Source organism: Lonchura striata, chromosome 4 (assembly GCF_050655825.1).
Source record: "Lonchura striata isolate lonStrDom1 chromosome 4, ASM5065582v1, whole genome shotgun sequence".
Classification (NCBI taxonomy): Eukaryota; Metazoa; Chordata; class Aves; order Passeriformes; family Estrildidae; genus Lonchura; species Lonchura striata.
In genome coordinates, this window is record NC_140706.1 from 4,195,851 (window position 1) to 4,211,180 (window position 15,330).

The following is a 15,330-nucleotide window of genomic DNA, read 5'->3' on the forward strand; positions in this document are numbered from 1 at the left end:
AGGTTCATTTTGTTATCAGAAATCACTACAGAGTTTTGTTATCACCTGGTGAGGGTCAGCTGTGTTGGTTATCACCTAAATCTCTTTCTGATTCATCTGTTATGAGCACTGTCCCCTTTACAATTTTCCTGTCTATTTTGTAGCAGTGATTTCTTCTATCCCATGTAATCCCCTTTTTTTTTTTAGCTGGTGCTCTGTGCCCTCCACCTTCCTCAAGCACTGTTCCATACAGTTTTGTGGGTTTTCCCCAGAGAGAGAATGTCAGCTGCATTCCTCCTGCTTGTTCTCTGTCTCCATGATTTCTTCATCTCTCAGGCCATAGCATGCACATCCAATTTATTAGACAACAGCAATTACATAATAAATTCATGGCATCCAGTTGTTATTTGGGAATCTGATTTGACAGGAGCAGCATGTTCTGTGCTGTTTGGAAAAAGAGTTAGGGTGCAGGGGGAAGGTTTGTGAAGGTGGAGGCAGCTGAATTCGTTGGTAAAGAAACAGAAAATGTCCAATATGGAGTGACATTTACATGGAATTAAGGTAAACATTTGACATCCAGTGGCCTCTTTAGCCTGAGGATTGCAAACCTTTGAGCAGCAGCCACAAATTTGTTTGCTGTGGAAAAAAAATGCATTGGGAAATAATGTGGATCAGAGAAGTAAATTTTCTGTCATGATAAGCTTTATTATAGAGCCAAGTTAAAAAAAAAAAAAAAAAAAAAAGAGTGGGAAAAAAATCCCTAGATGGTTTATCTCATTATTATTAACATTCTTTAATATTTACCAGGCTCTCTAAGCAAGCCAGGCTGTCAGAGAGGCACTGGACCACAAAGACAGATCCAGGTTTACTCTTGGGAGCTCACTTTACCTCTCATCCTGCAAAGAGGGTTGATAGCAGACATGTTTCAAAGGGCTGACAGTTGTGAAAAGGCTCAAAACCTCAGGAATTCAATAGCTGTGTACTGTTCTTGCAGGTTAGTTTGGGATTTTCAGGGCTCTCCTCTTCCTCCTCCCTCTCCTGTTTTTTGGTTCACCCTGCCTGTGAGGCTCTGGGAATGAAAAATGTGAGAATGGGTAAGAAGGGTTAAAAATTAGAGGGAAAACTATATATTTTGAAAGGAATTCAGAAATCTGTTTTCAGTTTGAATCCCCCAGCTCTCAGGAGGATGTTTGCTCATACCTGACTGTAACCACTAGGGTACAGAGGTGTGCTACTGCAGGAAGATCTGCTATACAGAAACTGCATTTTTTTTTTCCATTGGATCAGCCCTTAAATCAATTTGATTGTGTCCATATATATTTTTTTTATATCCTAGATTTTGCCAAAAAAAATTCAACCCTTCTTCCAGTCTCGTGATCTGTTCTGCTCGTAGGAGGAAGGCACATCAGCAAAAAGGGCCAGATTCAAGTTGATAATAAATGAATATCTGGGCTTAGTGTCTAATCACGCCAGTTGAAGAATCTGCTGTGCTAAAAGTGATAATTCAGTGATGAAGTAGATTTTTTTACTTACCTATTGTCTTTGAAATCTTAGATTTAGTCTTTTTTAGCTCAGAAATTGAAGGGAATTGGTCATGTTCCCATAGCACCCGTGCTGAAAGACATCTTTCTGGCTGTGCATGGTGAGGATGTGAAGAACATGAGAGCAGGGAAATGATTTAAAATAAAAGTGCCTTAGCAGAATAGTAGGTGCTGTTTGCCAAGCACAGATGTGCATAGTATTAATCCTTTAGCACTGCCACCTAGCTCTGATTTTTATCAGCGATGTGCATATTTGGATTTTTAGGAAGAGGGGAGATGGAGGGAAAGGTGAAAAGCTGGTGTTTATTTTCAACTGAATTTTTTTCTCTTGTGATGCAAATCTTGGACTTGGAGCTCAAACTCCTTTCAGTGCAGCCTCTTCCCTTTGACTGTCTCCCCCAGATATCACCCCAGCAAAGGGAGTAAGAACAGTAATTGCTTTAAAACCTCAAGAATTGTGCCTGAATGTCAACAAGTGATGTGATCTTAATAATAAAAAAACCCCAAACCAAAACAAAAAAAACCCTATAAAATCCAATTGCCCTGTTCTCACAGAAATGCAGATTTCATTGCAAATATGTTCACTTTAGAGCAGACAGGGTGCAGTAAAATTACAGTGCTCTGCAGCATTCATCTCAGCTCTTCACAGCCACCCACCCAATTACAAGCTGTGTCTTGCCAGCAGAAGACTGTTGCTTGGTTTCTGTATTATTTTTATAGCTTTGCTTTCCTCCCCATAACTTTAGAGGTAGGCTGTGCTTACTCCTTTCCTTTCACCAGGTTTTTCTTCTGCTGTTTAAAAAAAAAAAAAAAAAAGATTGGCTGGTATGGAAAGTCTTTCGCATGGCTCTAAATGTGATTTGATTTTTAATGTAGAATATGCTCTGAATAGTTGTTTCTAATACCTTAATAGCTCTGGTTTATGTCAGTAATTATATGAAAGGTTAATCTTTAAATCACCAGCATTTCCTAAATTCCTAATCAACTTCATGCTTGGAAAGGAACTCGCATAAATGCTCAATTTGTTAATATTAGACTGGGTTGGGCAGGTCAAGGCAAAGTATAACCTTGATGCATAATGGTAAATTGAACACAGCAAAAATATCTCAGATCTGTTTGTCATTAGAGCTGTGAATGTGAAAGCTGACTATGAGTGTAGATATAATTAGCAGGAGAATCCGCAGTAGCTCAAGATCATCCATCCCTCTAGATGAGGGTTTCTTAAAAAAAAAAAAAAAATATATATATATATATTGGGTAGAAAAGTCAATTTTTTTAGCAAGTCTCTGGTGAGCTGTGACTAGGGTAGCTAAGAAATCCAGCCCAAAGAAGTGGTGGCAGAGGCACAGCGCAGGAGCTGGGCAGGCAGAGTGATGGATGAGGGCACTGTGCTCCCAGGGGACAGGGAGGTGTTGGGGGAAATGACTGGACACGTGTGTTTGGGGAAGCGTCTGCTGGGAAAGGCAGGGCAGAGACAGAGATGCTGGGCATCTTCCTTCAGTCCCTGCTGTTGTCCTTGCCACAGCCCAGACGTGGGAGGGGAAGGCACGGAGAAATCTCATTTCCCATGTGTGCACAGTGCCCCCCTTGCCTTCTCACCAGCTCTCATCTTCCCTTTCATCCTGTCCCTTCAACCCTTCCTTTTCTCTCTCCTGCTGAATGGAGCTATTTAGTGGTGTACCCTCCTTTGCAGAAGCTGTTTCATCCCAGCTTGCATAGTTTTTAAAACTGCTTTCTCCACCCACCCTCAGTCTTGGTTTTTCATCTGTGCTGCTTCTTTAGGTTAACCATCTTTACAAAAGGAAAAGGCAGAGAAATCCAGAAACACCCTGAGTTTGGTTGCCATTACTCCAGTCTTTCCTCTTATCTTTTGTCTCCTCTTAATTTCATTATTATCACTGCTATTATTATTATAATAGCACTAGAAATGAGCTTCCTCATTAAACACTCCTTTTTTGCCATTCTGAATACCACTGTAGAAGCTGGAGGGGGGAGGAAGGGGGACTCAGAGAGTCCTTTTGCTGTTAATGCAGAATGAGACTCACACAAGGAACAAATGTAGTCCATCTCAAAAGCAAATGAGGGTTGTTTGGGGTTTTTTATCAGCACTGAAGAAGATTATCAAATAGACTCATTTCAACTACCCCTCAATGCCTTAGCCATGAAAACACAGAGAATATATTAAAGCATACAAAAATGCCTTTAGGGATGGTTCATGGTCTTTCTGTGGCACAGGTAGGCAGGGAGCTGGATCAGCCTGGTCCAGGGCAGCCTTGCTGTGACCACAAGGAATGGGTCATCCCTTGGGCTCACCCCCTGCAGCACCCAGACATGGCAAAGGAGGGAATTGGCACCTTTTACAGAATTTCTTTGTATTTTATATTTTCAGGCCAGAAACAGAATGTGGTACATTAGCATTGATTCTGTGGTTTCATACCATTCTTTTTAAAGTAGTACAGAAAGGAAGGAAAAAAAAAGGCAGAAAGGAAAAGAAATCATCCCTTATATACATTCAAAGCATACACAGCAACAGTTCCTTCAGCACTGGGTGCACTGTGAGTGGATATTGATGTTAGCAGCAAGAGAATGCATATTAGAGATCTGTAACCCTGGTACTGCTAACCAGCTTCAGGAAAGGTAGTTCTTTTGCTTGTCTTTTACCCTGTCTTGTGTGCAAAAAGACAGTTAAATTTAAAAAAATAATAATGTTAATTACCTAATTATAAAAGGGAGATTAGTCCTATTAAGTGGAACATCAAGAAGGGAATATTTAAAATATTTCCCCTCCTTTGATATTCCCCAAGTATTTCATAGACAAAACATTGTTCACAACTCACCCGAAAAGCATATTTTTTTCCTTTTTTTCTTTCTTTTGATTTTGGAGCCATTTAATAGGCCAGAATAAGGGCGTCAAAAGAGAGGGAATAACTTATCTTTGGGCAGTTGTTGAACACAAAATTTGGAAGAAAGAATTGGGGAAAATCTGTCCCTGCAGTTGCTCTAAATGCAGTACAAATATAATAACTCTCTATACACCAATGCAAGTAGCCTGGAGCAGGATGAATAACTGGATTTGCAATAGCTGGATTGAAGGGACATATAGGCTCTTTTATTTCTTTATTACCCAAACATATTTCATGTAAAATTTTCAGCCTGGATGTGGGCACCCTGTGGAGTTCCTTCATGCCACGTAACAGCAGTGACACCCTCTCTTCTCCAGCAAATATTCAGAGGGTGTCAAGATCTCCAGAAATCCTCTGGAGATCACCAGGAGGTTGTCTCTAGAAGGGATTACCCTTAGAAAAGATTTCTGCATGAGGATTTTGAAATACATCCTTTAATAAGTGCTGTGCTCTCCATGGAGGGATCCATCCATCATCCTGCTCAGGGTGGCAAGCCATTGGTGGGCATCACCTCTCCCCAGGAGAAGTGGCAACAGGCAAACCCCAAATCAGCTCCCACTCAAGAAATCACTGCGCCTTCAAAGAAAAATGCTCTGTTCCGTTTCCTTGGGCTGTCAATGTGAGATGCATGGAGCACAGAGGTGAATAAATTCCAAAGGCAGAATTGCTCACGTCTTTGCAAACATAACTGGAGGTTGCTAACACCAATAAACAGCAGGGATGACTCCAGAGGGGTGCAGTCACTCGTGTGTTTCAAATACAACCCACAAAAATTCTAAAAATACACGGAAATACAACCACGGGATGATTGTTTGTTGGTATCAGGCTTGTCTCAGGTTCACAGGGGCAAAACCATGACTGCACCAACACATTTCCTGATAGCAACAGGGGGTCATTATCAAAATAAAGCCAGTTCATATTTTGTTTTATCATATGCAGACAGTATTTGAACAACCTTGTTTGATTTTGGAACCTTCCTGGCAAGTGGCTGTAACCAAGTGCTGCCTGGGGGCCTGGGGAACACATAGCCCAAAGTTAGACAGCCAAGTTTTCACAGTTAAAATCCCTGTTGATTTCAGAGAAGGGTTTAATGGGGATAATAAATACAGCTAGGCCCTCAGTTAGCATGGCATAAAGTACTTTTGCTTCAAACATTGTCAAGAACCCAGGGAAGAGGGGCTCTGTACCTTCCCTCTGCCCCTCCTGTTAGGTTTGTACGTGCACACTCAACCCCTCAGGTCACTTGGGAGTTTCAGGATGGATCAGGCCCTTGTGGGCTTGAGGCACAGTGAGAGAAATGTGCATTTGTTTCAAGAGAGAAAAGCCTGGGTTTAACAGTGCTTGCTTGTTTGAGAGCTGTGGGTGAATTTGCAGTGGCTTTAGGCAAAAAAAAAGCAGTTGATTTTCTTTAAATTTTCTGTGAAACTGGCCTCACCCAGTACATAATCTCATTGCTTTCACAGATGACATTACAGTCTCACTGAGTAAAAATTTTGATTACGAGACTATTTTTTATGTTTTATAATAAACAGTATGAGATGTACCAAATAGAGGAAAATAAGTTCTGACTCCTTAAAAATAGTTTTAGTCAGAAAAGAAATACAAATTTTACTCTTTACATTTAAAATTAATGGCTAAAACCTGCTATTCAAGAAAACAAATTATTTCTTCTGTGCCTGTTTTTCTGCTTTATAAGCCTGCTGTACCCTTGTAAGAGTAGATAGCACTTTAATGCAATGAAAAAGGAAAAAAAAAATCTGTGTTACATTAAAATACATGTCAAATTTTGGAATTCCTCCTCTCTTGGTAGTAACCTGAGGATAGAGAAGCATGTACAAAGCACAGAAATGTCACCCAGTTCATTATCCATAACATTTTATTTACATGTAATGCTGTAGGAAGAATATTTCAAGATGCTCTGCCTGATGTTATAAAACTCCCTCATCGTCAATTAGTTTGAGAGGAGCTGCTGAAAAGATCAATCGGTTGCTTGTTCACATTCTAGAATGAAAAACCCAAAATACAAGGAAAGGAAGCCTTTATTTAAGGGCAGTCAGATAAAACAGCTGTGGGGTTCTACATCATGAAATCACTGCTTATATCCATCAATGCCATTTTTCAGTCCTTGGTAAGGAGGGTACATCTGCCTCCAGCCTCTGCAGAGGTTTGGGGGTTGTTTTGTTAGTGAATGGTGGTGGAAGGGAGGGACACGAGCTGGGCTTTGCCAGTACTTTACTACAAGACCCAGAAGGGTGCTCTGAAAACTCTCTGTCCTACCCTGACAGTGGTTTTGCTCTTGAGTTTCACCACTGAGACCCAAATAATTGCTTTTGCTCTTCTCCGTTCACCATGGCACCACAGGGCACAAAGTGAGGGGGTCTTTGCTTGTGGTATAGCTCAAAAAGCATAAAATGGTAAATGCAAGTAAAAACCCTTAAATTCAGCACGTTTTTGGGTTTTTTTTTAATATTAAAGAAAATTCCGTAGAGCACATTTTGGCAGTGCTTCACTTGTTTGGGTTTTGTTGGTTGTTTTTTGCTAGTGAGTCTTCACAATTAGCATCAGTTTTGATACAAAATACTTTTAGGGGTTATAATGCAGTTTTTATGGATCTTACAGCAACTAACAAGTGAGCTGTACTTAAAAATCCTCAGAAATCCTGTCCTAGTGACACAGTCAAAACTTCAGCCTTTCTGAGCTGCTCTGGCTCTTTATACTGACGTCCAGTTAAAGGTAGCACATTAACAAAAATAGAATTCCAGTGTCATGCTTCATATCTTCAGCAACATGATGCACATGAATGTGTGCTAATTACAATGGGAAGCCACATGGGTCATTTTAAGCTTTCTATTTTACGTGGCTTCTTTGCTCCTCGACTTTTCATTTCAACACTCAGCATGGAGAGGTTAAACTGTTGCATTTTGTATACAGGGAACCATCCATGTAATATACACCAGTCTGTAAAAACTGTAAATGCTATTTTTTTTTATTTTAAACAGTTTCCTTAGTTTACAAAAGATCAATAATTGGTACCTTTTTTACACTCTCAGATTCCTGAATATTGACAGATCTTCAAAGGGAGTATTAGCATATGAAACCTTAAGATTGGCTGTCCTGAAGGTTTTTAAGACACGATAAAGCTAAAATATCAAGTCTCTCGGACAGCCCCTCTTAAACAATTTGGGTATGGGTGCACGTCAGAAATCACCAGGAAAGCCCAGCAACCCCCCCCCCCACCCCGTGCCACTGTCTGCCTGCACGTTGTTATTTGGTTGCACACTGTTTAAATCCCAAAGGAAAATCACACCTCGCATTCCCTCGCTGGCTGCTGGTGACAGGAGCAAGATCCGTACTCATTAATGATCACCAGGGCTCCCTCAATGTGGTTGGGTTTGTAATCAACATAATACTCCTGGGCTGACATGGCAGCCATTTGGTGCATGGTCTGTTTTTGCTTCTGCTTCCTGCGCTGTGTGACAAAGCACTGTCTCAGTTGCCTTAAGCCGGCTGGGAAGCACTTCCAGGAGACGTACAACACCAAAACCACGATGAGGAAGGAAAAAATCAGTGCCATGGTGCCCGTCACCACCTTGTGAATCTGCACGGCGTTCTCGGAGTTCTCGCCGGGCATGGTGATGGTGACGGCGTACGTGGTCCGGTCCTCGTCGCCGTCGGGCGCGTCGTAGGTGGCGGTGGCCGAGCCATAGCCCAGCGTCTGCTCGCTGTTGTTGGTCACCGGGGAGAAGGTGTTGACGCTCGTGGGGTCGACGTCCTCGCACAAGTGGAAGGCGTAGACGGCGTCCAAAACATCCTCTCCCTGGGCGTACTCGGGGGTGGCACAGAGCAGGTTGCTGTCGTAGCGACCCTGGAAGTTGCTCAGCCAGGAGGCCAGGGCGCAGACGTTCCGGCTGCAATCCCAGGCGTTGGCGGAGAGGCTGATGCTCGTGAGGGACTTCCAGGAGTCGAGGACTCGGGAGTCGATGTAGGTCAGCCGGTTGGAGTCCAGCTGCAGGGATTTGAGATGAGGTACACTTTCGAAAACGTGAGGTTCGATGTATTCGATTTCGTTGCCGGAGAGATCCATCTTTTCGAGTTGCCATATCCAGTCCAAAGTGTTTACTACGATGGTAACTTTATTCCTTCGCAAGCAGAGGGAGTGCAGGGAGATGAGCCTGGGAAAATGGGCTAAATTCACTTTCACCAAGTCATTGTGCTCGAGGTGCAGCTCAGTGAGTTTGAACAAGCCAGCAAAAGAGTTTCGAGCCAGGCTCTTTAACTGATTGTATCCTATGTCTAGAAACTTCAGGCTGCGACAGTCCTGAAAAATTCTCACTGGCACGAACTTGATGGCGTTCGACCGCATGTGCAAAGTTGTCAGTTTTCTCAGCCCGTGGAACAGGTCAGGCTCCAAAGACTGCAGGTTGTTGTATGATAAATCCACACTGCGCAAGTTTGGCATGGGGCGGAAAGTGGTGTTGGGCAGTTGGGTTATTTTGTTGGAACTCAGGGTGAGCTCCTTAACTCGCCGCAATTTTTGAAAGGCATTCCCCTCCACTGAGCAAATGTGATTGTGATCCAGATAGAGCCACGTGAGCTGCATTAACCCTGTGAACTGTCCATCATGCAGCTCTGAAAGGCTGTTGTACCGCAGAGACAAGCCCATCATGCCCGACAGGTTGCGAGGCATCTCTGTGAGATTCAGTGATTCACAGTACAAAAGCCTGCCCTCACACCGACAGAGCTGTGGACACCCACTATTCACAGCTGGAAGCATTTTAGAAAAGATACCCAGCGTACACAATATCAACCCCGGGGGCTTCCTCAGCAGCCAGTTTAAACAGAGACCAATAAGAAGGAAATCCATTAGCAAGAATATTTCCAAATATGCTTGAGAATGTCCATTGAGTCTTTTCAAATTCTACATCATATTTTATTTAAGGGAGGAAAAAAAAAAAAAAAAGGCAAACCAACGAAACAAAGCCCGAAAACCAAAGCAAAACAGCAAACAGAACAAACACAGAGGCAAATATTTCACTTTATAGCATGCAGGAGCTGTGCAGCATTAAAGTTCACAGACATTCAAAGGTAAAATGATAGTGATTTTGTTCATGTTAAATGCTGCAGCAAAGGAAAAAAAAAATCTTTCTTCATGAAAGAATTTAATTAAAAAGTGTCTTACCCACCCTTTTCCAGAGAGTGACAACCTCCATTCAGTTGCTTCCTTTGTGTTTGGACTAATTATATGCAGAGCTAAAAAAGACCCCTCTGTGCTACAAATTCAGTGCCTTTCAATGTTGTGCAAGGCTGGCAAGCTCACAATGCCTCACTTCGCTTCTGCTCAACGAGCGAAAGGCTTGTCCAGCTAGCTTTTGAGCTGCCTCCTAGGACCTGCAAGTTTCAGAACTATGTACATGAGCTTGATCTTCTCCTTCTCCCTCTGTCCTTTCCTCTGCAGTTAACACTGTGGCGTGAAAAAAACTCCAAACTCTTTACTAACGACTCCACAGGATTTGTCAATCTGTTTAATGTCCATCATTTGCAACGACCATGGACCGGCACAACCTTTACTCCAGAGAGCGGTTACCATTCATTCACAGACCGGCTAAGGGTCGCTTTATTTCCCATTCTTTGTTCGCTTTGCTTGTTAGGTGATGCTTAGAGCAGAGAGAGACAGCAAGAATCCCTTCCCTTCAGCTGAGCAGTATGTTGCTAGAGCATGCAGAGGCACCCAGTGTTCACTGAGTGTCGTAAGCTGCTCATGATTGTACGCCTGCACTGTGCATCTCAGACATGGGCAGATTGAAAAGGGGTGGGCATAAAACCAACATCGGAGCGAACCAGGAAAGTAATATATGCTCTTTGATGAAATGGAAAATACTTTAAGCCTATCTCGCCATTTCTCAAACAGGCACGCACACACAGCCGCACAAATCATCAAAAGCGAGGCAGTGCTAAGTAGGAAGCTTGAGAATTAGGATTCTTTCTCTCTCTTTTTTTTTTTTTTTTTTTTTTTTTTTTTTTTCTCGGATGCTTTTGTTTAAAGTCTGAATTTATAAGCTATTAGCCAGGAGAGGGAGAGACTCGATTACTTGGTTTGGGAAGGAATATGTAAACCAGTCTCTTTGGATTGCTTTTTCTCTCTAATTCCGATGATGAGATTTGCTTTTTGGTCTTTGGGTGGGGGGTTGAGGGGTATGTGGGGGGAAAATGTGTTTTTTTTTTCTTCTGACATTGTCTAAATAGAGCATGATTTGAAATTCTGTGCATTCTTTCTCATAGAAATGGAGCCTGAGCTCTGTAAATAGGAATGTCTCATTTCATATAAGCTTTAATTACATTTGGTCTTTTTCCATCCTGCATATTTTGTGTGTTCAGCACATGCTTTTCCTAAAGGCTTTTTTTTTCTCTTTTTTTTTTCCTTTTTCTTTGCAGTGTATGCTATAGCACACAGAACTCAAATTCTAGCAGCATAAAGATTACTGTGCTTTTTGAATAAGATCAATGCATAGGTTGCTGTGAGCGTGTCGGCAGCATGCAAAGAGGGGGTTTCAAACCCCATCAGTTAATAAGTTTAGCAGATCGTACTGGTTTTTGTTTTGTGCACCAAGAAAAAAAAAATCTTTGCTGGATAATTTGCAGTCTTCATTCTCTATGGGAAAGGCATCATCAGTGATCTCTGTAATTTTTACTGACTGAAAAATGAATGGTATTTCTGTCAGGAAAACGCTGGCCATCTTTTCCTATTATGAAATAGAATCTCAAGCCCCTGTGCTGGTGAGAGCGATCGGAGCTGACAGCTCCCAATTCTGCATCAATACCCAATGAAGAAGTTCCACACGGACACACGGATTTAGCATGCAAGGATTGCAGAGGATCGTGCTGATTTTAAGTGGACATCGGATGCAAAATGCTGGAGGGACAGGGCAAAACCATTGTGTTTGCTTTCTTTTTCACAGCTGTGTTAATTTGAAAGAAATACCTTGTTTTGGAGGTGTCTGTTGCAGAGCTAAACATTGTGTTTGAGTGTGGCTGCTGTGAGTGTGTGCTAGGAGAGATCAAGGAATGCAGTAATTTGATGCAGTAAAAGTTGCTTTGCAGAAGTCCTGGCAAACTTAAAGCTGTTGTGCATAAAAATAAAAATGTGTGAAGGAGATTCATTACTAATGGATTTGCCAGAAAGAGTCTTAAATAAATTACAAATATAAACCATTTAAATTGCAGTTTCAGAACCTGGGGGTCGATGTGCTTTTATGCTCCCTGTTCAGTTTATTTACATTTTTCTGCTCTTCACAACATTTCAGTGGTCTCAAAGCAAAAATGTGATGCTTTAATAGTATATGAACCTCATCTATGTTTTAGCATTTGTGCAGGAGAGCTGAAGGTGGTTTTCCTCTCTCCAGATCATGCAGTTTTATTCAAAGCAGGCTGTTTATGCAAGTGTCCACTGGTTGCAGTACACCTTAATTTTGTTTCTCGGTACACAAAAGCAGGAAGGAAAGCAGTAACAGAACTGACAGAAAAAGCATTGAAGCAGGAGAGACTAAAAAACCCCATACAAGAATATATTCCAGATTGCCTTGATGAATATTTTGGTGCAATTAGCAGGGGAAAAAAATTAAAGGATGACTTGAACTTAACAGACACTGAAAAAAGCTTGAAAGCAATGAGATTATGTCCCTTCAAAATCTACAACCCTGGGGGAAGCCTTAATGCCTTCTCCCGTGTAAAAATTTGGGGAGAGGTCTGCAACTGTAGCCCTGAAAATTTCAATTATCTCTTCAAGGAAAGCTACCATTTTCTGCAAATCAGATAATGATATGGATCACTTAGTTACCATTTAAATGCTATGTGTAAAGTCTTCTTCTAGTAGAGATGAAGCTCCCTGATACATCACCAAAGAGCTGATTTTTTTTTTTTTTCACTGCTTCTTGTTATCACCTGGGATACAGCTTGGATCCCAACCAATGTGCCCATTCCCACTCTGGCATATAATCCATTATCATTTGGTTTTCAAAGGCAGGAATTAGAGCAGACAGTAGCAAACCTATATAGCAGCAGCTGGAAGACTGACAACCAGAATTAGGGACCCAGAATTAATGGCCCTAAGTGCACTCTCTCAGAGCTCTAACAGAGGGCTGTTGAATAAGAAACTCTGCTCTTACCCAAAATTTGGTTGTAAAAAAGAATCCAGGTACTCGTAAAATGAGAGACCTCAGCGTACGTTTGAGGCTGTGATGTTGAGGCACAGTTGTGACCAAATTCAAGAACTGGGACATCTGAAATTATCTTTAGTAAATTGGTGTCCTACTGTATTTTTGCAATGTACCCTTTTGGCAATCAAACCAGGAATCCACTTTGAAGATGATTGTAATGCAAAAGGCTTAATTTCCACTGTCTGAGCTGTTATCACAGCCAAACTGTTAAGTTTACACATTTTCTGAAGTTTCAAAGCCTCTGGCAAGTCTCTATAAATTAGCAGATTTAAATTAGCTTTATTAAATGTGCTATTATAAAACATTTTAAGAATGGCAAACTAAGTTTGTATGTGTTTAAAGGAGCTTGATTAAATCAAAGTAAAGTAGGTTACAAGAAGAGCAACATGAATAAAGTTTTAGAAAGTTTAAGTGGAAAGCTCCTTCTTGTAATCATGACAAAGATAATTCAGTGGCAGCAATGGTCAGAATTGTTCAGGATGGAAAAGAAAAACACTTTTTAATATATTTGCTCTACATACTTTTTAATATTGTGTTCAGATTAATCATAGAATCATCAAGATTGGAAAAGACTTTTAAGACCATCCAGTCCAGCCATTAAATGTCCCATACAATTAAACTGGCCTCAGAATATTTTAATTCTTGCTAATCCCTTAGATATTCCTTTACTGTTTGTGCCTGGATATTTACCTTACCTTAATTTGCAATCCAGGACAGATGGGGTGAGATCAGAATGTGGCTGCTGATGTCTATCTCTTCATATACAAGTCTTTTAATAAATTCTCCACCAAAATACAAAAAGGCAAAACAGCCTATTAAATACTGAGTATACTTCTTCCTTTTGGCATTTTCTGAGTGTTTTATATCAGAATAATAAAAAGCAGTGCTTTTAGTGATGATTTTCATTTCCTTTCATGAGTGGAAGGACTCAAACCTTGATCTTGGGTAGTCTGTAATTTTCAAGTGTGCTGAACCATGGCATTTTGCATAAAAGAAACATTTAAAAGCAGAAAAGGGGGAAAAAAAGATATGACCTAAGGTAAAGCAAACTACATCTGTTTTTTCTCTTGTATTTCTCTCTTGGTCATCCTGAACATTTATTGGCTTTCCCTTCTGTATAAAATTTAGGATTTCAGCTGATAAGAAGTCCAGTTCTATAACGTGTCTGTTTTAGCAGATATAAAAATGGGTAACCTTATACATGATTTTGACCAAAATAGTCCTGGTGGCTCCAGATGTCATTAAATTCTTACAGTACCTGACAGACACATGGGATTTGTAGCTACCTTTAAATCATAGATGTTCTTATGTAAATGACCTTTTTGTTTTTGACAAGGTGATAAACATTTTTCCGTCTCATTGCACTTATTCCATCCTCATCAACCACATTCACTTGCAGGTGGTCATGCATAGGTCTAGAAAGTCACTGACAGACGAGACCCATGAGCAGAATTGTCAGTGCAGTGCAGAAATGTCAGTTTTTAGGACAACGTATCCGGAGTATGGATATCTCTCCTTCATTCATGACTGATAGACTATTTGAATAAGCTAAAAAAATGACTGACTCTCTTAAGTATCTGTGAAAATACCTTTGGATTTCAAGACATGATGGCAAAACTCTTGACAGTGTTACTGGTTCTGAATGGTCAGGGGTAATGGGAAAAAGACAAGAAGTAAAATTATCCTTTTGTGCTTAATCAACATATGAAGATCATGCAACATCCTGGCTAGGCAAAGGCCAGTGTGTTACTGTCACATTACCAGATTGGTGGAACTCCTGGTTTGCAGGAAAAATGAAAATTTAAACCTTGGGTTTTGATTAACCCTTGCTAATTTATATTTCTAAAAGTGTCTTAGGAAGTCATGGAGGAAGCAATGATTAGTAAGTGTGGAATGCAATGGAATGCAATGATTAGTAAGTGTGAAGGTTTTAGTTGGTCATATTTGTTTGGAAATCAATTAGTTCCACCTTCAGAAGTGCTAAGTGAGACACTTCACAAAGGTTTATCTCAAGACCTTCCCAAATATTTATGGAGGTACCAGCAAAGGAACTGTAATTAATTTCCTATTCTCTTAAAAGTAGAGAGGGCCACATCTTATCCACCCTCCTGAACCCATCTACTGTGCCCTCTGCTACTGTTGATAGATCATCTGTGAGGGTTATTTTTTGATAATCTCTGGTGCTAAACAGTATTTTATTTGTGCTTTGAGACTCATTTTGACTGAAAGGTTCTGTTTTCTGTTCTTCCATGGATGTTGCTTCTCCCAGATGTTACACCTGGGGTTGGTCAATTGGCTGGTTGGTTGGTTGTTGATATATTTACTCAGACTTGCCAAGAGACTGGATGAAGTGACAGAATAGCAGGATTGTTTAGGACTGTGAAAAATCCCCCCTGTAGCCAAACTAATTATGGCCCTAAAACCATCGTGTTTTACCAGCATTTTGTGTCCTTTTCCAGAACAACTTGTATTGCTTGGGAAGTTGTGAGGTCTCACCTGCGGATGCAGGTAGCACCATGCTGCGGAGAAGTCATTGGAAATACATTGGGATAACCTTCCTGATGCAAAACTCGTCATTCTTTTTACCAGTGGCAATACCTTGAGGGGCAGTGAACACTTTCTAGATTTCCAAAGTGTAGGACATATGGAGAATTGCGAGAAATTTATGAAATAAATTATTAAAAGCAAGGATGA

At 40.9% G+C, this 15,330-nt stretch overlaps 2 protein-coding genes across 4 annotated transcripts in view; one reads left to right on the plus strand and one right to left on the minus strand.

Moving 5' to 3' along the window:
• Positions 1–15,330, plus strand: part of CTNNA2 (catenin alpha 2) — a 475,172-nt gene that overhangs the window by 300,541 nt on the left and 159,301 nt on the right. The gene's annotated exons all lie outside the window — the stretch shown is intronic.
• Positions 3,600–10,270, minus strand: LRRTM1 (leucine rich repeat transmembrane neuronal 1). The gene has a single exon (XM_021535755.4). It carries the CDS (start codon positions 9,285–9,287, stop codon positions 7,725–7,727), a length of 1,563 nt encoding a protein of 520 aa, XP_021391430.1. The 5' UTR covers positions 9,288–10,270; the 3' UTR covers positions 3,600–7,724.